Raw genomic sequence first — 25,285 nt, 5'->3', positions numbered from 1 at the left:
AACATGGCATGCCCTTTAATATTTAAAAAAAGTATTGGTAGTTACAGGGAGCCTCTTCCCCCAAACAGTTTGAGCATAAAAATACTAAGCAAGACTGCTGCAGGGAATGGCACTGTAAATTCCTTTAATTTCTCATGAGACAAAAATCCAAAGACTGTGAAAATTGTGAAATTTAATAGTCCTTTAATTAAGACAGGATGTCATGATGACTTTTACAATATAGTCTGTATAAATGCCCTCAAAACATTTCCAACACTGAAAATATAACGCATTACGTGTTTAATGAAAAGTAAATACCGGTATCCTAGTATTGGTCACTTGTGAATTGTGGGCCAAATCATTCTGTTAAATTAAAGTATGTACCCTATATATTCCAGAGGAAGTACCCTACTGCGTGGCTTCTTGTAGATTGTGGAAAGGAAAGGAAATTGCATATGCGTGTCATTTCAGAGACTTCCACATATTCTGTACTCTTCAGTATTTACTGCTGCATTTTTATTTGTTTTTGACTTTATTTGTGTCTGTCTTTAAATCTTTGAAAGTCATCTTCTGTCATCTTTCAGGTAACTGGTATTTTGAAGGTACACATTTTGACCCCCCTGTGTTAATTGTGGTTTCTCATTCAAAGCAGTCCCCCTCATCTTACGTTGCTGATGTTAATTACAGTATACGAGTCTACCTCCACCAGCATATTTAGTTTCGTAAAGTTTTCTTTCTCAGGACCATTTTACTAATAGACTAATCACTTGTGTGTTTTTTTTGAAAAATTAATTTGATTAAATAAAGAAACAGTTGAATTTACTGCAAAACTACACAAGAATTAATTAATTCTGACAGGGACTAGACGCCAGACTAGGGTCAAATAAAGTGGAACACAATCAGGTTTTTTTATGTAGTTTTCAGATACATGTATGTTTTGTGTTGTATCTTTGTTATCTCACGCTGATATGTACATGTAATATGAATACCAATAATATGTGTATTATGTCAGATTTCTTTCCAGAAAGGTTACTCCCCCTCCCCCTCTATGAATGAACAATTACATGTATATTGTACATATACATGTAGGTAAAAAAAACGTTGAACTGTTGTAATACTGACATTACTTGTTCGGAGTGAGATTATTAAATTAAATTATTAAAAATTCATGTCAAGTTATAATTTATTCATCCCTTGTGTTGTTCTCAAATAGTTGTCTATTTTTACTGAGATGAAGTGTACATGTACTTTATCTCTGATGAGGGCGCTGTTCACTCCTAGCGTCAGTTGTGTATTTCTTCAGGGTGGTGGGGGGCCCCTCATCTTGCTGTCTTCCTAGTTGTAATTGCAATATGATACAATCAGTATAAACCTTTCAGTTTATAAAAGCACCTACCTATACTCTTTTAATGTCAATTATGACCTACATGTGTTTGACCTTTGACCTGTGCATTATCCTAGCATTGATGCATTGACCTTTGACTGTATATTCTTGATACAATGGCTATAGCACTAATGACATTAAAGCAGCTAACCTATATTGAAATAATGAAATGAAAATCGTCTAGCTCGAATTAATATCTGTTTTGTTACGATTTATAACTGGGTGTTTTTTGTGTATTTCACAAATAGGTAGGATTGTTTTATTTTTTAAGCAATTAGTAGTCATCGTGACAAAAGAGAAATTTCTTCAAGCTAAAATATTTTATATATCTGAATCAAAGGATTGTGAAAAGCAAATACTGTGTATACTCCCTATAATTCAATTCCACTACCACAGGTTGATAAAAAAAACAATGAAATATAATACTATCGCTGAAATATTCTTTCAATATTTTTAATACGATAAAAAGTATAAAATCGGATTTAAAAAAAGACAATTGTTTGACGTTTGAGATTCTTGTTTACAATAATATAGGTCATGATGTTATACAATGAGACAGGAAGGTAGGGTACTTGTGTTATTGAATTATAATGAAAAAGTAAGATGATGCATTTCCATGACAATATTTTACTGGCAATGATGGTGGCAATAAAAATTTGTTGTTTATTAGATAACTTTTCATGTTGTGATATTCTCCACACTATTTATATACATATGTACATCTACACTGATTTTATTAACACTCATGTAGTGTAAAAATATCTGATGCTAAAATTATCTGTCTGGCATCTTGTAAACTGTCGTATAGCTCAGCTGTCTGCTGACATGGAAATTAATATTATGATTGATTACGTCAAATTTGCATGAAAAAAAAAACACTTCTAAACAAAACATGTTTGCTGTATTGAAAAAACATTTGCTTTTCAACTCTACATGTATGAGCCCCTAAGTTATGTCATCATTCACAACAAAGTTGTCATACTTTTCAAAAAGTTTATGTCCATTTCATCCAAAACTAGCAAAAAAAAAGTAGGGAAAATTGTATTAAAATATACAAAATTTTGTGCCAACATTTCGGCGGAAAAAATTATGACTTTCAAAGTGTTAATTATTCTGTAAGTGATCAACAAATTTATTTTGTTCTTATAATTATGCCACAAAATTATCATATCACAAAATATGATAGCAATGAAAATGAAAAGAAGTTAATTACTAAGAATTATGGATACTAGTAATTTGCATAATAATGATGTAATTTGCATAGTTTGTTGTTGAATCAAAGATAACTAACATATCAATATCAAAGCTTTTTTTTTATAAAAGTTTAAGGCACATTATAATAAAACTACTCAGGGATTTGCAAGAACATTTACTGCAGATTTATTTCTAATATAGAGCAAATACTGTATTCATAATATTTCATTATGTGTCAATCTGCAGTTTTCTATTCATTTGTAGTTTGCATGTTTTTCTGACTTGGGCTAAAAATATGATTTCCAACAGCCTTTCAGGTTGCTTTGCTATTTCTTGTCCAGCTGCCTTCAAGCAGATTCTTTCATAAGTATTCATTCGCTGATCAGATCTTCAGATTTTAGACATTTTTTGATTACTTTTAAATCCAAGTGGTGGATTCTTTCAGTGAATTTTACTCGCCAAATTCATCTTGATTAGTTCACGTCTGTACACAAATCTGACATCTTGCACAACTGGGAAATAATAACTGTCATCTTTTATCATTTTAATACCATGGTGTGGTATGTTGGTTTTTGAGGATTGGCTTTTTGCATATATATTGAAATTATAGATAGATACACTGTAGATTGAAGTATTGAAATATGAGTTGTTGTTTTTTTAACTTTGATTGAAATGCAGAAAGTGATCAGTATCCATAATTAGTCAAAGGTATATGGACATAGATTCACAGCATTGACAAAATGAATTTAACAATTATAGTAGGCTTATGGCTCATACTGTCTTTTCAAAACCACATTAAATATTGAAAGCTATTTCCTCATTCAAATGCAACCTGATCACAGTCACACATTATGCTTTTTTTGCATATCATCACATAAACTTCATATAGAAAATGGTAGATATGATGGTTTAATTAGGGTATTGCAAGTTTGCAGGTGTGTCGATGTGTCTGTGGAGAACATACTTTACTTCCAAATGGTATGTCCTTTGTATAATGAACTCTGTATTTTGCAATATATGTCTTTTGGAAACCACTGCTCAGTGTGACATGTCCCTTGGAAACTGCTGTGCATTGTGACATGTCCCTTGGAAGCAGCTATGCATTGTGACATGTTCCTTGGAAGCAGCTATGCATTGTGACATGTTCCTTGGAAACCGCTATGCATTGTGACATATATGTCCCTTGGAAGCAGCTATGCATTGTGACATGTCCCTTGGAAACCGCAATACATTGTGACATGTCCCTTGGAAACTGCTAAGCATTGTGACATGTCCCTTGGAAACTGCTAAGCATTGTGACATGTTCCATGGAACTGCTATGCATTGTGACATGTTCTTTGGAAACTGCTATGCATTATGACATGTCCTTTGGAAACCACTATACATTATGACGCGTCTCTTAGAAACCAGTATACATTATGACATGTCCCTTGGAAACCGCAATACATTGTGACATGTCCCTTGGAAACTGCTAAGCATTGTGACATGTCCCTTGGAAAGTGCTTATATTTTTTCTTTGATTTTATGGTAAATTTGTGAAAATGATCAAGCATACATGTAAATGTTTAAACCGCTTATTGTGTAGTAGTTTCCCTATTTTTTCGAAAACCTGTGTTGTCAAAATTTTGAACACAATATTCTAGTGTAGTGTTTTACATACAGACTGTTTGTTGGGAATTAATACAGCATTTGAAAAGCCACCACAAGCAAGTTCTTAGAGAATGTAACATTATAATTTAAAATATTCATGAAGATATTTCAGATGGTGATGTCATCATGCAGGTGGGTAGATATAAATAATAATATAATAAATATATAAACAGTTTATTATGTCGTTAACAACTATAATAATAAAAAAAGAAATATATTACAGTGAATTTCATTAAAGCATGATAGTTTATATTAAATATTTACAACTGTTTTATGAATTTCAAATGATGTTACAGATACAGGACAGTAAATCAGCCAATGAATGAACAGTAAAGGAAACCGCCAAAGAATCATGTGTTAGTGGAAATTACCAAATGGCCTGTGAAGCATCGTGTCTGGATTTAAATAAACATGAGGGTCTTCTGGATTTAATATTTGTTAAATGAAACATTGTGTATGATAGTACTAAATTTATTCACCACCTCCTATTCATTACAAATTAATATGCAATACTGTGGAATACTTTATTTTCGCTGGAATTAATTTTCGCTTTTTGGGCGTTTTGTATGGAATTGATTTTCACTGATTTTTGACGAGTTTAATGTGAAATATAGAGAAAAAAGTATATTCGCTGGATTTTATTTTCACGGAATCCTCCCTTCAGTGAAAGTAGCGAAAATAAATTCCAAGCGAAAATTAAGTATTCTACAGTATTAGTTTTGTTCTGGTGTGAACCACAGAAACAGTTCTTGATAAACTACCAGTACTCTAGTCTGTGTCCCTAAGGTGTCAGGATAAATAAAGCATGTACTTAGCACATTAAATCTCTTCATTAAACATCCCATCCACTAAAAAAAATGTTTTTAAGTGAAAACAAAAATAATAGACAAACATTTAGAAACACCGGTATAAATTGAAATCACCACCCACCGACCACCAAACAAAGAGATTGTATTTGTTGTGTCATTATTTTTCTCTGCCCCTTGGAACAAATATCAAGCTTTTTAAGTATTTCCAAAGGGGTGTGTAATATTTTGAAAACATACTGACTCAAATGCAAATGGTGAATATTATTGTTTGAAAAATCAAACCATGAAATAAAAGTAAAAAAAAATGCAGACTAATATAAAATATTAATTAAAAAGTTTCCTGATATAATATATACAGGCTAAGTAAATATTATGTCTACAGAAAAATCATACAATAAAATAAAATGTTATCTCTTAAGAAAATCAAACAATACAATACATTAAGAATAAAATGAAATGCAGGTTAAATAAAATGTTGATATTTAAGATAGTTTTTTCAGGGACATTGAGAATGCGATATAAGGTATGTCATCCTAGACTTTAACCTTGATGCTGCACTTGAATAGAACCATGCTGTTTTACTGACAATCAAGACTGTGATCTCCATTGAATTAGGTCAGCATCACCTGTAAGGTTTCATTACTTCAACCCTAATGCTCGTCAAGTAGTGTGCATACATACACTAACTCACTCACAAGGAAATATTTATGTTTGTGCGTTTTGTTGCAACCTGAGTGCTGTACTCTTTTCAGAGTTAATTGTACAGAGACTAAATGAATCGTGATCAGATTTATAATTGCCGATGACAGCTGATGAACGGTTACAGATGCTTATTCATGTATACGTAAGCCAGTCGTCTAAGTTAGCATATCACAATGTGCCTTTAGCATACTTAAATCGTACCTCATTGTGTGTTCTCTTTTTTTGCCACTCAATCGGTGCTTCTACTTTAATCACAGAAACAAATTGAATGACTACATGCAGCCCTGTTCTGACTAGTTTCTTTACTTTAATAAATAAATTATCTCTTTTTTTTTTTTTTGCCATCTGAAGTACTTCCATTCAATTCCAAGACAATCTGTGTACTGTATTTTCTATATTAATTAAATTATTAAATTAAGTAACTTTAATGAGATATTCATGTATTTTAATAAATGTAGAAATAAATATACCAATAATGCTTCGTAGCTTGTCTGAGTTGGCTTGATGACTTTAATGTGTAGATTGTATCTGTGATCCAGGGTAATGTACTCATAATTTTGTTTTCCCATGATCAAATGTAGGTCAATTCTTGTAGCATAAGTTATACATATGCTTCTTGCTGAGTTGTGGATAAGATTAACGCTGCAAGGGGAGCATCATCGTCGGCAAACATAACAATCTACTGGCTGTTAACAGGAGAAAGTAGGTCACCTGGATACTAATTGTAACAATTCGCCAACAAATAATTGTACTTGTTTTGCCATTGCCAATTCGCTATTTTCGCTGAAGGGCTGATTCCGTGAAAATAAAATCCAGCGAATATACTTTTTTCCCTATATTTCACATTCAACTCATCAAAAATCAGTGAAAATAAATTACATACAAAACACCCAAAATTGATAGTGTTCATAAGGTTATTGACCCAAGTAAAACTTTCACTGCTAAAAAATTTTGCAGTTTTTTTTTTTTTTTTAAATTTCTTTGTTAATTTTGGGCCAGATACTGTCAAAGGACTTGATCAAATATTTGTCAAAAACAAATAACTAGGAACGTTTTATATTTTAGTAAAAAGTAACGTAAATTGACGAGCAATTTTAATACTGCACTTTTGTTTGTATGCTTATTATGTTAATTTGTTACAACATTTTTACTTTCATTTTTATCAGCTGCTTTATAAAAAAAAATTAAGTTGAAATTAAAAAATCTTTTATTTTCTACCAAAAAGTGATTTTTTTTTTTCTCCTCCCAGAGGGAGTGTTTGATACAATATGATATAAATATCAAACACTGAGTGTTGACTAGGAAAATATCAGATAACCTGTGTAGACAAGAAGGCTGCTTTAATAAATATTTTTTTTCTTACTGTTTCAAATTTGTATAAAGCTAAAAACTGAATGTCATTAAAGCGCGGTAGTCAAGTCAAGAGTACGAACAGAGACGTTTCCAAGGTTTAATTAACTAATTTTCATGTTATTTTAAAGGCATCGAAGGAGTCGCCGGCGGTAATCAGTGCAAGTCACGCCCAGGTCAAACCTCATACTTGTGATTTCCATTTGAAGAGCGCATTGGATTGTGGGAAAATCAATGTTTATCAACACAAATGTGGCACATGTGCAGCGCGACGACTACCACGCTTTAATGTCACTGCAGAATCAATCATTTTATCATTTCCTGTCAACTTGTTGTTTTTCAGAAACAAACTTATTGATAATAATTAAACATGGCTGCATGTTTTGTGACATGATTCATAGATATTTTATATAATTACTATCATTAGTTACAGACACTTGACAATCATCTTTGACTTTTCTCACCTGCACATGGTCTACATTTCCCTTTCATTATTTCACTGATGTCAGTCGATCGGTTCTTTCTCTATATTTCAGCTCGATGTGCATGTAAACTAAAAAGATTTTTTTTATCATTATAACTTGATAGATTACAATCTATTAATATGTCCCGCCAGAATTATTTACCAGTAATTATTCCCAAATGGCTCTTTGATTGTCAACTTGGAACACATCCATCAAAATACTGAAAAGCGCTATTTTTTCACAGCGTATTAATACACAAGTTGTACATCATTTGTATTTTCTTCTTCAGGGCTGTGTCGCAGTAAAAACTGTAACTGTATTTTGTTGATTTTTGATGCTTTGTAAATTTGGCTTTCCGATAATAAAATAATCGACCCACTCCAAGTTAACATCACTCAGCGACAGATGCCACTAAAAAAACATTTCCACAAAATATGTCTGAAGAAAACTATCCAGGAAGCAAGATTTGTTTTGTTTTTGAGCCTGGTAAATACTTGAAAATTCCTCATAGTGTTTATTAATGTTAAAAACATTTGGATATTAAAATCAAAAACTTTTATTTACCTAACTTTGAAAATAAAATTAATTGAAAACAATATGATTAACATGTTTGTCATCGAAAGCTTTATAATACAAGATTGATTTTCCTTCGTTTGCTTATTCACATCATGTTTGGCGTAGTTTAAAAGACATTAAAACGAGCCAGCATAGCCTCGACTATGATTGTTGATTGCCTCAATCCATTTTGTATGACAAACATGGTACAAAAAAAAAATGATTTTATTTTCTATAGGCAGCGACAAGAGTGTTGTTGTCAACGTCAGTGCAAACATCCTGTGATTGCATTTGTACATATGGTCGTTACTAAACAAAAGATTATCCATAATGGGGTTTTACCCTGTCATATACATCTGCTTTCTACTGGCTTGAATAACTCATGCATATTTCATCAGTATAAGGCCTCCAAAAAAAATATTTATGTTTCTGGTCACTGCGCACAATCAGTTGATATTTTAGAAAAAAATAAAAAGGCAAATTTTAGATTTCATTCAAACAATTATAAATTAACACAAATAAAAATTTACTAACGCATGACGATTTTAGCAAACAAATTGACTATAAACATTTATTTTAATGCCCTAATAGCAAAGGTCACTTTAAAGCATATCTGGCAAGATAAATTTATCGATTTTTTTTTTCGTATGTGAAAGGAGATCATAAAACCATGATGTTGAAGGTCAATAAAAGTCGTACCATGGTTTGAGCTCAGTTCGCTTGATCAAGTACGTCATCTCTTCTTAGCTCTCGAAAATAAGAAAATCCAGCATGCAATTGATTTAAAATAGTACAGATATTTGTTTATACTCCATTTTTAATTTATCTGTGTTTTGGTCATAAAACCATTTTTCTAAATTTTTTTTTTTTTTTTCCAATTTTTTTGTTCATTTTCACAGAAGCCAGGGAAAAAAAAGCTGTGAGATGGCTGTTTGAACTGCCGCACATTATTTATTGTTTTCTTACCGGATATTCATGTTTTTGTTGGGTTACAATTTAGTTTTATCAATGAGTTCTTTGCCATGTAATTAATTTGACACATTTCATCACTTGAATCCATAATTACTGCATTTACAGTGAACTGAATATTAATTGCTGTGAATACTAAGATCTGTTTACAGTGTGTGGCACATGACCGTACACTGCCACAGGCGTGTTCTAGGATCTTGTTGCAAAATGTACATGCACACATATAGTTGCAATATAGATTATGTAAGACATGTCAGCTTTTATTTACATACCTACTTATGGTAGATAATATTGTTACGAAACATGAAAAAAAAATTATGATTTTAAACAATATGGCATATATTTATAATAGTAATTAATATTTATGCGTCGATCAATCGATAACACAGTCGGAAGAGTGCGTTTTTGACTCCCATGTGCAAAGCACAAAATGGGAGTCTTTGCAGTTAGTGTGTCTGTATGTGTGTGTGTGTGGGTGTGTATGTGTGTGTATGTGTGTCCGACTGTTCCACTGCTATCTCAAGAACCATACATCGGTTTTTGATGAAACTTGGTGCATAGATGCTCTGGGCCAATGCGCAGATTTGATTAGGTTTTGGTAAAAATCCATGCTCGTTAATTACCTAATTTGCATGATAATTAGCTAATTTTTAGCTGTTCTATGACTGTTCCACTGATATCTAAAGAACCACTCATTGAATTTTGATGAAACTTGGTACATAGATGCTCTGAACATGTGCGCAGATTTGATTAGTTTTTGGTAAAAATCCGTACATATTAATTACCTAATTTGCATGATAATTAGCTGATTTTTAGCTGTTCCATGATTGTTCCACTGATATCTAAACAACCACTCATTGGATTTTGATGAAACTTTATACATACATGCTCTGAACTAATGCTAGGTTTTGATTAGTTTTTGGTAATAATCCGTGCATAATGATTAGTCAATTTTTGGTTTTTCCACTGATATCTCAAGTACTAATCATCTCATTTCAATGAAACTTGGTACATAGATGTCATATGACACTGCACAGACCTGATAGTTTTTATGGTAATATCAGTACATATTAATTACCTAATTTGTATAATTAATTAATTTTCAGCATTTGATATAAGTACTAATCATCACATTTCAATGAAACTTGGTACATAGATGTCATATGACACTGCACAGACCTGATAGTTTTTATGGTAATATCAGTACATATTAATTACCTAATTTGCATAATTAATTAATTTTCAGCATTTGATATAAGTAGTGAGCATTACATTTCAATGAAACTTGGTACTTACATACTCAAGGACTATGCAGAGATTGATTGTTTCCGATAAATATTTGTGCATATTAATCACCTAATTTGCATGATTAGTTAATTTTCAGCTTTTCCACGGGTATCTCAAGTACTAATCATCGCATTTAAATGAAACTTGGTACATAGATCCTTTAGGACTATGCAGAGACCTGATTAGTTTTAGGGCAAATAATTGTGCATATTAATTAACTAATTTGCATAATTAATTTTCAGCTTTTCTACTGATATCTAAAGTACCAATCATCACATTTCAATGAATCTAGAATTATGCAGACCCAATTAGTTTCCGGTAAATATTTGTGCATATTAATCACCTAATTTGCTTAATTAACCAACTTTCACACTGATATCCCGGGTACTGTAGGACAATAGACAGACCTGGATAATTGTGGGTTAAAATCTGTACATATTAATTACCTAATTTGCATAATTAACCAATTTTAAGCTTTCACACTAATATCTAAAGTACTAATTATTCCATTTCAATGAAACTTAGTACAAAGATGCTCTACGACAATGTACAAACCTAATTAGTTTGGGGTAAAAATCTGTTCATATTAATTCCCTAATAAGCATAATAATTCATAATTTTTTGGTTCTAATCACATTTCAATTAAACTTGGAAACATAGATTTTCTGTTACATTGCACAGACCTCATTAGTTTTCACTCAAATCTGTTCATATTAATTTTCTGATTTGCATAATTAGTTTTCAGCTAAGTAATTTCGAATTATATTTAATGTGTCTCCAATACTCTCAGCACATGGGAGTTCTTTCTAAGCTTTCTTTGATTTCTGATTTAGATCTTAAGGGTTATGTGAAGTTGTCTCAACCACTACACTTGCGTGTTTGTTATCATTGTAAGGTTTATTGATTTTGAAAATTTAGAGTATGCATACTTTGATTTGATTTGGTTTGATTCAATGTACTAGGTCATAGGTCATAGAGAACTAATGTTGCATGATTTCTTTAGCTAGAAGTTGTCTGGAGCGTGAAGTCATTTTGAATAGCTGTCACTCTCATTCCGAATTAAATATTGTATCAGTTGTGAAGAGTAAAGAAAACGTGCATCAACATTTGTATTGTCTTTTTCAATTCTCTTGTGCTGCCATATTGCTTTTATGTCCTTGCTAGTAATAAAAGGTGGAGGGAAGGTATAGAATTCTGTCTGTCCTTGAAGTCATCGTTGTCGTCGTCAACAATTCTTGTTATTGCAATTTTCCATTTTTAGTTTTATTACCATGTTTCATTAGTTCTAGCATATGTATAAAGTGTATATATATTTTTTTCCAAATTTTAATATATTACTTTTATTTACAGGGGCTGAAGCCGGTGCTGGGTTTGACTCAAAAGGTATCGGACTACGTGCACAGAAAAAAATTCTTGGGAAAATGTCCACAAAGAGAATGGCGAAGGTTTTCATAGATGATTCCACGGGTGAACTCTTGGATTACTTGTACAAACTGACTAAAGAGTATACTGGAAGTAAGAAAGAATCCGAAAAACTTATGAAAGACATAATTAAGATTGTTGTCAAGATAGGGATTCTATATCGCAATGACCAGTTCAACAAAGATGAACTTATTCTCGCTGAACGATTCCGAAAAAAATTCCGCTCCACAGTGATGTCAGTCATCAGCTTCTATGAGGTGGACTATAGCTTTGATCGGAACTATCTTGTGCGATCACTTAAAGAGAGCCGCGACATGTTAAATTCGCTGATTGATCGTCATTTAACAGATAAATCTCACGGACGTGTGGAACACGTTTTCAAGTTCTTCGCCGATGAGGAGTTTCTTGATACTTTGTTTGAATCTGACAGTCAACTACGCCAGCATTTGGTTCGGATTATCGCAGTGCTAAATAGAATGATTGATGAGGGGAGTATTTAATTATTTATGAAAACTATATCTCAGATTAATTAATTAATTAATATATTATGCAGACTGTATACCTGTTTTATAAACAAATCCCATGTACAGTCATATTCAGAATTAACTGTATTTTAGATAGGACATTTTTACTAAACCAGAGCTTTACTAGTCATTTTTTTTTTCATATTTTTTAACTTTTTTTTGTCAAGGCAATGTGTAATATTTTTCAGTCTGTGGAACTACTTTTACAAGTTTGTCGTTTATTGAATTGTTTTGATTTAAATCAGGTCAGTGTTTGATTAACCGTGCATGTAACAATTTACGTCTGATTTGACACTACAAGTCTGTTGACATGTTTTGTTTAGGAATGGACCATTATTTCTCGTAAGGGGTAGGATTTTTATAAAGACGTTTTGTCTTGTTTTCAGCAGCACTTTTCTTTCCCAGTGTTGTGCCCAGAGAGCATGTGCAGGTGGTTTGATCCCAGTGTGGATCGTTATCCTGTGTTTACGTTTTATTAGCACTATGTCTAGCTGCCATCACTGGTTTAAAATTCTGATTTCCACAGAAGGATGAGAAGTACCGGTAGTTTGTCAAATTATAGCCATATAAAGCAGTGTGTCACTTCCTTGGTTTACATATTGTCATTGAGAAAATTCTCCATTCCATCGAACACTATCTTCCCCTGCTAGGATGAGATCACTTCCATTAATGTGATGACAAATTTACTCACTGTTATAGAAAGATCTTCATCATTTGACCATAGATGGCACTGTTGCCTTCCTTCCTCAGTTTCCAGTTTGTACAGTGTCCATTGGTATTTTGTAATTACTTTACATGTACTCCGGGAATATTCATGCTTTGACTACATACAAAAAATTTGTTTCATGTCCTTTAAAAGTGAATGAATGTGATTTTTTTTGTTTGTTTTTTTTGGAACCATCACTCTTAAATCAACCCCAATAAATATGTGAACAGTTTTAGTCATGTTCTGCTTTACAATCAAAATCATAGATTTCAAGATATTTTTAAGATATATCAGAGCATGTGTCTCTTTAACTGATTGGTAGCGAGTCCATTAATGATATGCAAGAGTATTAATGCTACATGCAAACACACATATGTTTCCATGGTCTGGTTTTAGATATGATTCTGCTAAAGAAATTCAATTTTTTGAAATATGCACATGGATTTTACTGTGTTTTCCCTTGGTAAGGGTGTTTTTTTACTGTGTGATGTTCTGGGATTGGTTTTTTACTATGTGTTGTCCCTGGGTAAGGTAGTCTTTACTGTGTGTTGTCCCTGGGTAAGGTAGTCTTTACTGTGAGTTGTCCCTGGGTAAGGTAGTCTTTACTGTAAGTTGTCCCTGGGTAAGGTAGTCTTTACTGTAAGTTGTCCCTGGGTAAGGTAGTCTTTACTGTAAGTTGTCCCTGGGTAAGGTAGTCTTTACTGTAAGTTGTCCCTGGGTAAGGTAGTCTTTACTGTAAGTTGTCCCTGGGTAAGGTAGTCTTTACTGTGTTGTTAGTGGTTTTTAATGTTTCTGGGTTAACAGATGGGAACTGTTCTGCTTACACGTACAATGTATATTATGAAATAGTTGCATGCAATTTTTTTAGAGAATTTTATTGCATGAATTGACAGTATCCTAATTCAGCTAAAAGTTCAAACTATCTCATTATATATCCTTTCTGTTAAATAAGCTACATCTTGAATTAGCAAAATTACAAATTAACTAAAATAACATGCTAGCTAAAAAGTAATTCACAGTAATTAAGATGCATCTTTGTGTAGTATTTGCAAACGAATATCAGTATTAAATTTTATTTCTACTATCAAAAAAGTATAGTATAGTGTTTTTACTTATTGACATAATGTTGCATGATTTTATTTGACTATTGTTAGAGGCGCTAATAGAAAAATTGATTAGGACGATGTAGATCAAATACAAATTGAAACGAGTTATTCATTTTGTTCGTCACATATACTGTAAAATACTGATTTTCACTTGGAATTAATTTTCGTTATTTTCCCTGAAGGAATAATTTGGTGAAAATAAAATCCAGCGAATATACCTTTTTCCTATATGAAAATAAACTCCATACAAAACATCCAAAAAGGTTTTTTCAGCTAAAATAAAAATTTTACAGTATACATTTATTTAACACTGTTTGTATTTTGTATAGTTTTGATTCATTCAATGAGTGTTTAATACTTCATTATTTTTTTAAAGAAGCATGTAAATTAATCATTCTACTTTTGTTTCGTCACTTTGAGATTTGAGCTTATCAAAAAAGAGCTATGTTTCCTGTCATCACAGCCAATTATAGCAGGTTTTTCCCAAACTGTATGAATGATCAAGGGCTAATTTAATAGCGTATTTGAGCCGAATGTGTTTTGTCATATCACATGACTTTTATCTGTGCGCTATAAGATTTGTTAGTATTGTATATTTATTTATTAAGGTCATACTAGCATGTACATAACTTTCCAAGACTAACAGTTTAATACGATTTAACATATTTTGCTCCTCAATGTTTAAAGAATTGCTATCATTTGAGAGATATTTCAAATCAATGTTCATTTCAATTGTACTGCTCCTGTATTAAGGAAATACCTCCAAGAAGAATTGTTGAAAACTTATAATTGACACATATTAGGTGTCCGTGGAAAAAATACTGGTACTTCGTAGATTCTACTGTGGGGATACATTCAAGGCAGAACACAAAAAGTTGAAGAGACTACAGAGAGGGAGCTGTATTGGGTAGATTTATGGTCTGAAACATTGACAATGAGCTTGGAGTCTTGAATTCCTGTTATCGATGGTAGTACCAATACTTCAAGTGCAATATCATCACATGTCATGTCACATACAAATGACAAGAACTGTAAAAGCTGCTTCATCATTTCTGACTTTGAGCAAGCCACGGAACAGCTATGGAGAATTTACAGTTTTTTTTTTAGCAGGGAGTTGATGATTTCCAGTAGATTTGTTACTCATTTGTTTTCAAACGATAAAATATTAATGGCGTGCAGTATTTTATATCAAAATTTTTTTTGGTGGATGTTTTATGAAATACCCTGTGGTGCTACTCCAACTCAAGTAATTCTTGTTTTGATTTGAAAGAGGTGTTGTGGTTTTATGCTATTGTAAAAATCTGCACACTGCATGATAAATTCATTGATATTCAAAAAAGTTCACAAAGACCTGTAGCAAACGGGAAAAAATGTTCGTTTGGTCCAAAATAATAAGAATGTTGCATTTTCCCCCAAATTTTGAATGTGCATGGTATACTCACATAAGAGGGGGGGGGGCAAATTATTGCCTGTTTATTTTCCAGTGACCATGTTTTAATAACAGGTGAAGTTTTTTGGCCATAGACATACATATTTTTGGTATAACACATTTGATAGCCAGCCTAAGCAGCCAGATTATGAAGTACTGTACAGAAATCTCAAAATGGGAATTTTATTTAAATTTTGATGTGATCAAAAAAAAAAATAATCAAATTTAGTCTTACCAGCATGTCCGAACAATATGCAAGTTTATATTCCTGCCAATCTGATCTGTATTGCACAACACTGCAATTATAAATGAGCTAACCTAGGGAGAGTTCCACTTAACACACCTTTCCCGTTGTTGATTCTGGTACAACTGTGGGAGGTTTTTTAGCAGACAATGTACTAAAGGGCTGGGGGCACATCAAAAGACTGTTGATTGCCACTGGGAGAGCTCATTGGCTTGTGGAAAAATCACTCTTCATCAACACTTCTAGAAATTGGATCATATTTTTTATTATTGTATTTCTGTCATTTCATGTGTTGCTGTTTCTTGGTTATCCAAATATGAGCTAGGTTATGTATAGAGGACAAAAAACATAAAAATCTGGGGGGGGGGGGGGGTGTTGCCATGATGATTTGAAGAGGTTTGTTTTTACTATTGGTTTCTATGATTAACTACACTGTAATAAAAGAAATCATGTATAGTAACTAACAGACTTTTTGTTGTACTTTCTTGTCATGCATTCTATATAAATAGAATTTCAACATAATGCAACACAACTATACACTCAATACGAGTTTGTACATTATTCATGCCCAAGACAAATTAATTCGATGAAAAAGAAAGATGGCGGCAAATCTCATCACAAATTGTTATGAAGATGTATGCAAATCAATGGTCATGTGACCAGGTAAATTGTTTCTAAATGAATTTACAGTATATGATCAACATGACTTGCAGTCTAATATATTGTCACAAACTTTATACCTGTATTTGTTATTTCTTGCATCTTTGTATCCAGACTTGACTAAAGTGCACATCTCCAGTATCGAAAGTGTGTATCAACTTATTTGTTATGGAGTTACCCAATGTTTTCATGATGGGGGAAATTAAGGTACTTTGCAATTTAATGAGAAGTCTAACATGAACATGTACAAAAAATTACGAGACTGTACATGGTTCTCTTTGAGAGTACCTGGTAGTACGGCAAAAAGGTTACTAGCAGTAGACTATCTTTGATCCAATCATAAAACGAATCATCATGCATCATCTGAAATGACAACAGTGACAAAACATCAAATACATGAGGTATGTACAATACCCGACAATCAGACCAGTTTTGAGACGAACAGATGAAGATGCCATTTGACACCGAATTTGTAACAGATTTAGAGACTCTCGGATGCCACGAAGACCAACACATAGAATTCTTTAGAGTCTTTGGTAAATAACAATTAAATCCTGCTTTATTGATTATATACATTGAAGACAAACCAACGAATAATTACACAAAACCCAAACATATGCTCACCAATGAGTGTTAATCAAAGTGCCTTTACTGTTGAAGATTACCAAATGTACATGCACATTAGTAAAACTAAAATAAACTATTTCAAAAATTAAAAAATATAATATAAATTAAAAACTAAATACTATTTGAAATGTTATAATTTGAGCCCAGAGTCTGTATTTTGACCCCCCCCCCCCTAGTATGCATATAATACAAGGGAAATCATAAACCTGTGATAACATATAAAATAACTTTCCATGGCTGGAACATCATTAATTAAAACAAAGTTGAAGTCTGAAAAATAAATAAACAAGCCATGCATGGCACAATCCCTGTTTATCAAATTTAAAATACAAAAATGTATATAGTTTTGTTTATAGTAATACAATCAGCCAAAATGACTTTTATCAAGGACCCATAAAGTCTAATTTATGTATGTACCAAGTCTCAACAAAATCCATCAATAAACGGCGCAGACCCAGTTCCGAAATGCCAGAAATGCTTGATTTTTTTGATGATTTTTTAGTACAAAAATGGCCACCATTTGGCCATTTTGAATCAGATCGTCAAAGCATGTCAGAGATATGAAACTAAAAACAAAATGTGCATCCAAGTCCCATAATGTCCAATGTATGCACCAAGTTTGAACAAAATCCACCTGTAAACAGCTGAGATCCAGTTCCAGAAATGCTTGATTTCAATGATTTTTTTTCAGCCATCGTGAAACAAATTGATGTGCATATGTATAATATTATGTATGATGTACGTGTGAAGTTTGAATGTAATTGGTCCAGGCATGTCCAGATATACAGACACCCACACACAGGTTAATCTGTAAGTTTTTGGACGGTGTCACACACTTGAACATTAAAGGAGTCAATTGAGGAATTTGCATATTATCATTTTAAGCAATGTGAAAATGAAAAAAAAAAAATGTTACCAGACTCAGTTTAGAAAAAAACAAGTCCCTGTTGAAATTAGGGGGAATGTTATTGATGCCAAAAATAAAGTACATGTAATATGAACCAAAAGCACAGTTAGTTAGCCATCTTTGATCAGATTGTAAAATAAATTATCAGACATATAACCTAAAATGTACAATGTATGTACCAAGTTTGAAAACAAATTTATGAAGCATGCATTAGATACCACATTTTCAAACAAGCAGCCTGTCGGCTGAGATAGCTCCGCTGTTAGCAATGCACATTTCAATTAAAGAACAGAAGATATCATTAGAAAATGAACAATATGCATAGTATCAATGCAATGGGACTTGCTGTTTTCAACAAGTTGTCAAAAGTATCACTTTTCACCAACAATGACAAAAATAATCATCAAAATTAGAGAATTGAAGATATCACCACAAAATTAACAAATCTGAAAGAGGTTCACATGTAGTACCTATATATGCAATATCAAAGCAATTGGACTTGCGGTTTTTAACAAGAAGTCGAAAATATCACTTTTTACACAAAATGACAAAAATATTCACCAAAATTAGAGAATTAAAGATATCATTACAAAATGAACAAATCTGAGAGAGGTCCACATTTAGTACTTATATATGTAATAACAAATCAATTGGACTTGTGGTTTTTAACAAGAAGTCGAAAATATCACTTTTTACCAAATGTGACAAAAATATTGACCAAAATTAGAGACTTGAAGATATCAACATGAAATGAACAAACCTAAGAGAGGTCTACTCAATGTACATATACACCAAGTATCAAAACATTCAGGCTTGTAGTTTTCAAGAAGAAGTTGAAAAAGTAAAACATTGACACGGACGACGGACAATCACTCATATGATAAGCTCGGCTCGACAAAGTCGACAGCGGAGCTAAAAACAAAATGGCTGTCAGTCAGTCAGCCAGCCATCCATCTTGGATTGAATCAGTAAACCACTGTGCGTGCACATGTCCCAAATTTGGTTCACAAGGTTCTGAATTATGACTCCGGACAGACAGACAAACAGAGACCAAATTATAAGTCCATGTTTCGAACTTTGGTTGAACGAGAACTAATTAACCAAAATTTTCGGTCATTCTATTATTGTTTCCCATGGCAAGGATATATCTCAAAATTTTGCTGTGATATTGAGTGAAATAATTATATATATATACACTCTATATACTTCTGACTAATACTAAAATGATTAGCTGTACAGATTCAGAGACACTACTATTACCCCGGTAGTGTTTGAATATTCTACGTTAAAAGCCACAGATAAGTTTGTCCACGTACCAAAAGTATATAAACATGTATTAAAATGTTAACGTTTGCTATTTTTCTCGTAAAATACGATGTATTATTCGATGCACTGTCAGTGTCGAAATTTTTAACACAATTGTTCAATGCATGCTCGATAAATCAATATGGTCATCAGTCGGCCATATTTAATCGGATCACTAAAGTAACATGCACCTGAAATGAAGTGTTTTGTCAACAAACAGTATAATTAGAATTTTCTCTCCAAGAAACGTCCAAGTATAAAAGTCATTCAAAATGGCCGTTAGTCAGACATTCCTGATGAATCAAAAACATGTATCTATGTGCATACATGCATGTATGACATTTATGTAATGTCTCGGTAACAAGTCTGACAGAAATTGGTCAATGTATGTCTGAAAAGAGACTTTGGACCGCCACGTAGACAAAACCCTTATCAATATTCACAGTTTTGGATTACATCAAACTGTTGTAATTAAAGACACTGTCTGTATTTGAAATATTAAGATTTGCATCAATCATACAGAATATTTCGGTAGAGATTCAGTTCAGTTTTCTTAAAAACATGTATGAAATTTTGAAGAAAAAAAAAATATTATTATTGGCAAAGGCAATTTGGTGATTGGAACATGAATATGTATTTTTCATTTCAAACTTTTCCAAATCTTAGTAGAAAAAGCATACCATTTTGTCCCCATAACAAGTGTTATAAATGGTAATAATATAATATTTGCAGATAATTTCATGAGCACAGTATTATTTAAAGCAATTTAATTTATACATGATACTAAACTCTTCCTAAATTTAAACTTTAAACAGGAGTATGCGTCTTGGAAGGATGAGGAAGTACTGTCAACTTGTAAATCCACTAATGTCTCTATATTAATACAAAATAAATATAATACAAATTTCTCTAGCGACACACAACAGTTAATACTTATTCGTACCCAGCCAGTAATTTATGGTTTCATTCGCTGCAAATCAGCATGGTCAAGTTTTAGGTTATTTAGCATGATTAGAGTAATGGTTATACAATCAAAAACGGTGATAATGGACTTTCCGGACACACATGCTCAAAGATCACACAAGCAGATGTGGTAATGGGATATTTATAGATGAAATTGACAGCAGCGGTGATCTGGTTTAATAAATGTTATATTGCCTTGTTTACATTTCCCCAGCTTCATCAATGTCATCATTAGTATTAGTGCTGGACATAGAACCGCTCGCTTTGAGTATACCATCATAACTAGACACTGAGGATGAGCGGAAAAAGAGACCGGATGAACTGAACCACGAGGTACCATCTCCAAGCATTGAAGACAATCTGGAAGTGCGCGGAGAAAACGGAAACGCTGAGGTGAAATTCTCAACCATTTTCGCCGGTGTATCAAATGAGAAATACAGACCACTATCTCGACCTGATGTTTTCGTTAGCGGTGTGGAAGTTTGCAGACTGTGAATTTTCATGCGTAGCTGATGAATTTCATCCGCAACCATGCACTGTTGTAGATACTCTGACGGCGGCCCACCACCCACGATATGAACACTTGGCACCCAACGTAGATAACACTGAGTCCAGAATATAATATTTGGTGCAGATACTTCAGGTATAAGGACATCATTCTTCCTAGAAACTCCACTCACACTGATTTTCCTCTGGGACGACGAATTCTCCTCAGTCATTTTATTACATTGACTTAGTTTGCGATATGGCGACTTCTTCTCCGCAGGGATACCCTCATTTGCATTTTCATTCACATGATCCAGTTTCAGGTCAAAAGTCCTAACATCGTTCGTATTACAACCAGGACAATTTAAGTGTTGGCCATGATGGACGCAATACAGCGGGTTATTAAACAGTGCAATGTCCTCTTCTTTAAACTGCAAAGACCAGTCCCATACAGACACCAGCTGCGCATGCGTCTTGTGATCAGTCATGAATGCACGATACCGCTGTCTCTCACTATTAAAAATGAACGTTTCAAAGAGTCCATGGAGTGAGCAGTCCCACAACGTAATCAAGTACGTGTCGGTGAAACTGAATGATGATGGAAACTGATTCATTAACTGCCACACGCAAGCCAAGAATAACAGAAACACCGGTGACTGGAGAAAAAAAATTAAATTATTCAATTACTGTTATACAATTAAAATTATACAAATCTGCCATTTGTTAATTTAGAGTTTGCGAGTCAAATTGCCAATTCACCGAATAAGTGGTCAGTCAAATAAACACATCTTGGCTGGCAATGAAGTTCTTCCAACTTTATTATTAAATTAATTTAGCTTGCTCAATTTGGCAGAATGTGAAAAAAGAAAAATATACAAAGTCACATGTGACCAAAAGCACAAATATGTATTTTGTCTAAAATTAAATTAATTGTTTTTCATATATTATACTATAGCGACCACCCAATATTATTCCTATACTGGTTGATTATTTTTTTATAGATCACCAATTCATACATTTGATTAATATTTTTTGAGGGAATACAGAGATGGTACCAGTTTCAATAAAACCAAATTTATTTGAGTTGACGAAAATCAAACAAGTTTGACTGGAGGACATTTTTATAAACATATTACAAAATAATGCTAAAAGGATTTGGTCAAATAAGACAAGTCGTCTTTATACACAGGTCACTCATACTTCATGATTTGAATCTGCCTAAAGTGGTTACTGTAGGCAGGTGGTCTTTATACGTCACTAACACAGGTTTTACTGTAATATGCAAATTACTGTAGAATACTTTATTTTCGCTTAGAATTTATTTTCGCTGAAGGGATGATTCCGTGAAAATAAAATCCAGCGAATATACTTTTTTTCCTATATTTCACATTAAACTCATCAAAAATCAATGAAAATAAATTCCAAACAAAACGCCCAAAAAGCCTTTTCAGCGAAAATTTATTCCAGCGAAAATAAAGTATTTCACAGTAGCTAATTTGAAAAATCCAGTTTGGATTCATGGTTGTTTTTATTAATTTCACCAATCAGTTACTGTAGAATACTTTATTTTCGCTTGGAGTTAATTTTCGCTGAAGGGATGATTCAGTGAAAATAAAATCCAGCGAATATACATTTTTCCCTTGTATTTTACATTCAATTCGTCAAGAATCAGTGAGAATACAAAACATCCAAAAAGTCATTTCAGCGAAAATTAATTCCAGTTAAAATAAATTATTTTACAGTATATGAACACTTTGACAAAGCTTGACAAAGTTGGCAGTGGAGCTAAAAAGTTGACAGGAATGGCAAAGAGGAGTTGTATCTCACCTCTTCACCCTCTGTCAGTGTGACATGCTGGTATCTATCGAGAAAGGGATGTCCCATCACAACCCATTCACGTTGAATTAAACCTTGAAAACCTCTCTGTGTTCTATAATGCGGATCTAGGATGATCTGGACTAGAGAGGACACCAGACAAGAAAAGTCTCTTCCTTCGCTTTCTGAAAATGATAATGATTACTTCATTCATAAAGGATGGAATCGACACAGTATGTGTTCTGTTAGTTTTTACAGAATAGGATGTAAGTTACTTGTAAAATTTGTAGATTATGTGTTGGCTGATTTTTCATGCAACAAAATATGTTACATTATGATAGCAGAAAAACAGAACAGTTTTTTTGTTTGTTTGTTTATGAATGATGCAACAAAAACTGACAATATTTACCTTTTATAATAACTGATTTCCCCTGATTCCTGAGCGCAGAGGCAGTTTTTATGGCGGTTTGCAAACACTTCCTATCCACACGAAAAAAATAAATATTTAAATCATAAAAATATTGTGGAAACAGTGTTATTACATTTGTCTTGAAAACCATAGAAGCAGTCTCATCCAGCAAGCCATTCAAATATTAAAATACTGTAGAATACTTTATTTTCGCTTGGAATTTATTTTCGCTGAAGGGATGATTCCGTGAAAATAAAATCCAGCGAATATACTTCTTTTCCTATATATGAAACTCATCAAAAATCAGTGAAAATAAATTCCATACAAAACGCCCAAAAAGCATTTTCAGCGAAAATAAAGTATTCCACAGTATGTTGGTAATTATACCTTGTATAGTGAAGCCATCTCGTTGAATCAACTTGCGAGTACCATTTGTCGTCAATGTTCATAAAACTTTTCATAGATTCTGAAAAAAGTTACAATAATTGTGAATAACAATACAAGATATTGTACATTGCATATGTTCTATTGGAACGGGAATTAGTGATATGAACATGTCAGCTCGGCCACCCTTACCTGGTACACATAGATCTTTCAGTTTTAGGTAGGATGACTGAAGATATGCGATTGTTGGACAGGACTTTTCGACATCAATCCAAACTGACGGCAATTTTTTGGGATGACTTTCTTTCACTGCTGCGAGCATCCTATAAGGAAGAAAGTGAAGAGTGTGAACAATAAAAACAAGTCATTGTTGATGACATAGTCCCTGTTGCAATTAGGGGAAATGTTATTCTTGCCTTAAATAAAGTTATATTGCGAAAAAAGCAAGAAGGCTGACAGTCTGTTGTCTTTTATCTGATCACAAATTGAATTGTTATGGCCATGTATTGCTACATGCATAATATATACAATGAAATGTGAATGAAAACACAAGTCAAACATTAAGTGACTAACATACATTGTATATTTGTGAATATACAACTTGGGAGCATCAGTTAAAGTTTACTCACAAACATAGTCGTAATCTGTTGTATGAGCTAATATGCATCTCAGGAGGAAATTTATTTATGAATTTATTTGCACCCAGACTCACTCATGTTATACACAATGACCTACCGGTATGTACATTTTTATTATTTTTTGAATTTTAATTGATTTTTTTTACTATGAACATTCAATACAATCTTTGAAAGATATTCCTACAAATAAACATAGGCTTGTATTAAGATTTATGTGACAAAAACACAAGACTGTACATGTGCATATCTGATCATAAAACAAGCCAGACGGACATCTTTACAAATCAAAAAAATTAGCATGTATTCACTTTACATGTGTAAAATATCATTGAAAATGGCCAAAAAATAGAAATAGCTACCAGTCAACCATTCTTGACCAGATTGTAAAAACTAATTATCATGTATATGTACAATTTCAAGAACAAAAAAAAGCATGTCAACAATACATTTTCAGAAAAATAAAAACATGTATGATGTACTGTTGTATGTACCAAAGCATGTGAAGATACCGCATTTTTAAAAAAACAACAAGATTGCTGCCAGTCTGCCATCTTTGATCCGATTATAAAACAAACTAACATGGACATGTATACTAACATGTATAATATTTGTGCCAAATACGAATGAAAATGGTCTTGGAGATATAGTAGTATGGTCAAAAAGCAAGATGGCCGCCAGTCAGCCATCTTTGATCTAATTGTAAAACAAATTGTCATGGACATGTATCCTAACATGTATGATGTATGTAATAAACTTGAATGAAAACTGACAAAGTATGTCCAACATACCACAATTTCAAAAAACAAAATGTTGTCAGTTAGCCATCTTTAATTGAAACACTAAACCACAGCATGTGCATATGTCCGATACCGGTACTAAGTACATGAAAATAATACAGGATTCAATCCAGAACGAAAACCAAATTATAAGTTTTCGTTTTCAAACTTCATTCGAACAGGGACTAATAGACATCTAGCCAGTGTAAGTTTCATTTAGAAGTTCTCAATGTGATTGTACCTTTGTTCATGATGATCTTGAGTGGTGTCCATTCGGAGCGGTACCATTCTGTACAAGGAACTTCCATTTTTATGAGTCCAAGACCAAGTCTGTAGAAACAATTATCACAAGCACAATGAAATAGAATCACTAAAAATGTTTTATTAGGTCATAACGAAACAATTAATATGAACAGATGTTACTTACTAACACTCTGCCATCCACAAAATGATGAGACGCTTGGGTGACATCATTGTCAGTTAAACAGGAAGGAACTACAAAATATTCTGGAAGACTGAAAATGAGACGAAAAAGAATGAC

General features: G+C 32.8%; 2 protein-coding genes across 4 annotated transcripts in view; one reads left to right on the top strand and one right to left on the bottom strand.

Moving 5' to 3' along the window:
• Nucleotides 1-16,234, top strand: part of LOC100369290 (tumor necrosis factor, alpha-induced protein 8-like protein 2 B) — a 76,629-nt gene extending 60,395 nt beyond the window's left edge. For all 3 annotated transcript variants that reach the window (XM_078014324.2, XM_006823913.3, XM_078014323.2), the window contains exon 3: nucleotides 11,694-16,234. In XM_078014324.2, the coding sequence (XP_077870450.1) occupies nucleotides 11,694-12,265 (572 nt within the window). In that variant the 3' untranslated portion in view covers nucleotides 12,266-16,234. The remainder of the gene's footprint in view (nucleotides 1-11,693) is intronic.
• A 732-nt stretch (nucleotides 16,235-16,966) lies between these two features.
• The window catches only part of LOC102804649 (myotubularin-related protein 10-B-like), a 25,832-nt gene continuing 17,513 nt past the window's right edge, over nucleotides 16,967-25,285 (bottom strand). Inside the window, exons 7-13 of the mRNA XM_085507065.1 lie at nucleotides 25,172-25,259; nucleotides 24,986-25,074; nucleotides 23,523-23,653; nucleotides 23,334-23,412; nucleotides 22,947-23,017; nucleotides 22,550-22,722; nucleotides 16,967-21,378 (exon numbers count right to left, since the gene is read on the bottom strand). Coding sequence (XP_085363191.1) covers nucleotides 20,437-21,378; nucleotides 22,550-22,722; nucleotides 22,947-23,017; nucleotides 23,334-23,412; nucleotides 23,523-23,653; nucleotides 24,986-25,074; nucleotides 25,172-25,259 — 1,573 coding nt within the window. The 3' untranslated portion in view covers nucleotides 16,967-20,436. The remainder of the gene's footprint in view (nucleotides 21,379-22,549; nucleotides 22,723-22,946; nucleotides 23,018-23,333; nucleotides 23,413-23,522; nucleotides 23,654-24,985; nucleotides 25,075-25,171; nucleotides 25,260-25,285) is intronic.

This window comes from Saccoglossus kowalevskii, chromosome 13 (genome assembly GCF_978046115.1).
Source record: "Saccoglossus kowalevskii chromosome 13, keSacKowa6.1, whole genome shotgun sequence".
NCBI classification, from domain to species: Eukaryota; Metazoa; Hemichordata; class Enteropneusta; family Harrimaniidae; genus Saccoglossus; species Saccoglossus kowalevskii.
Note: the sequence above shows the minus strand (reverse complement) of the source record. Positions and strands in the feature narration are given on the sequence as shown.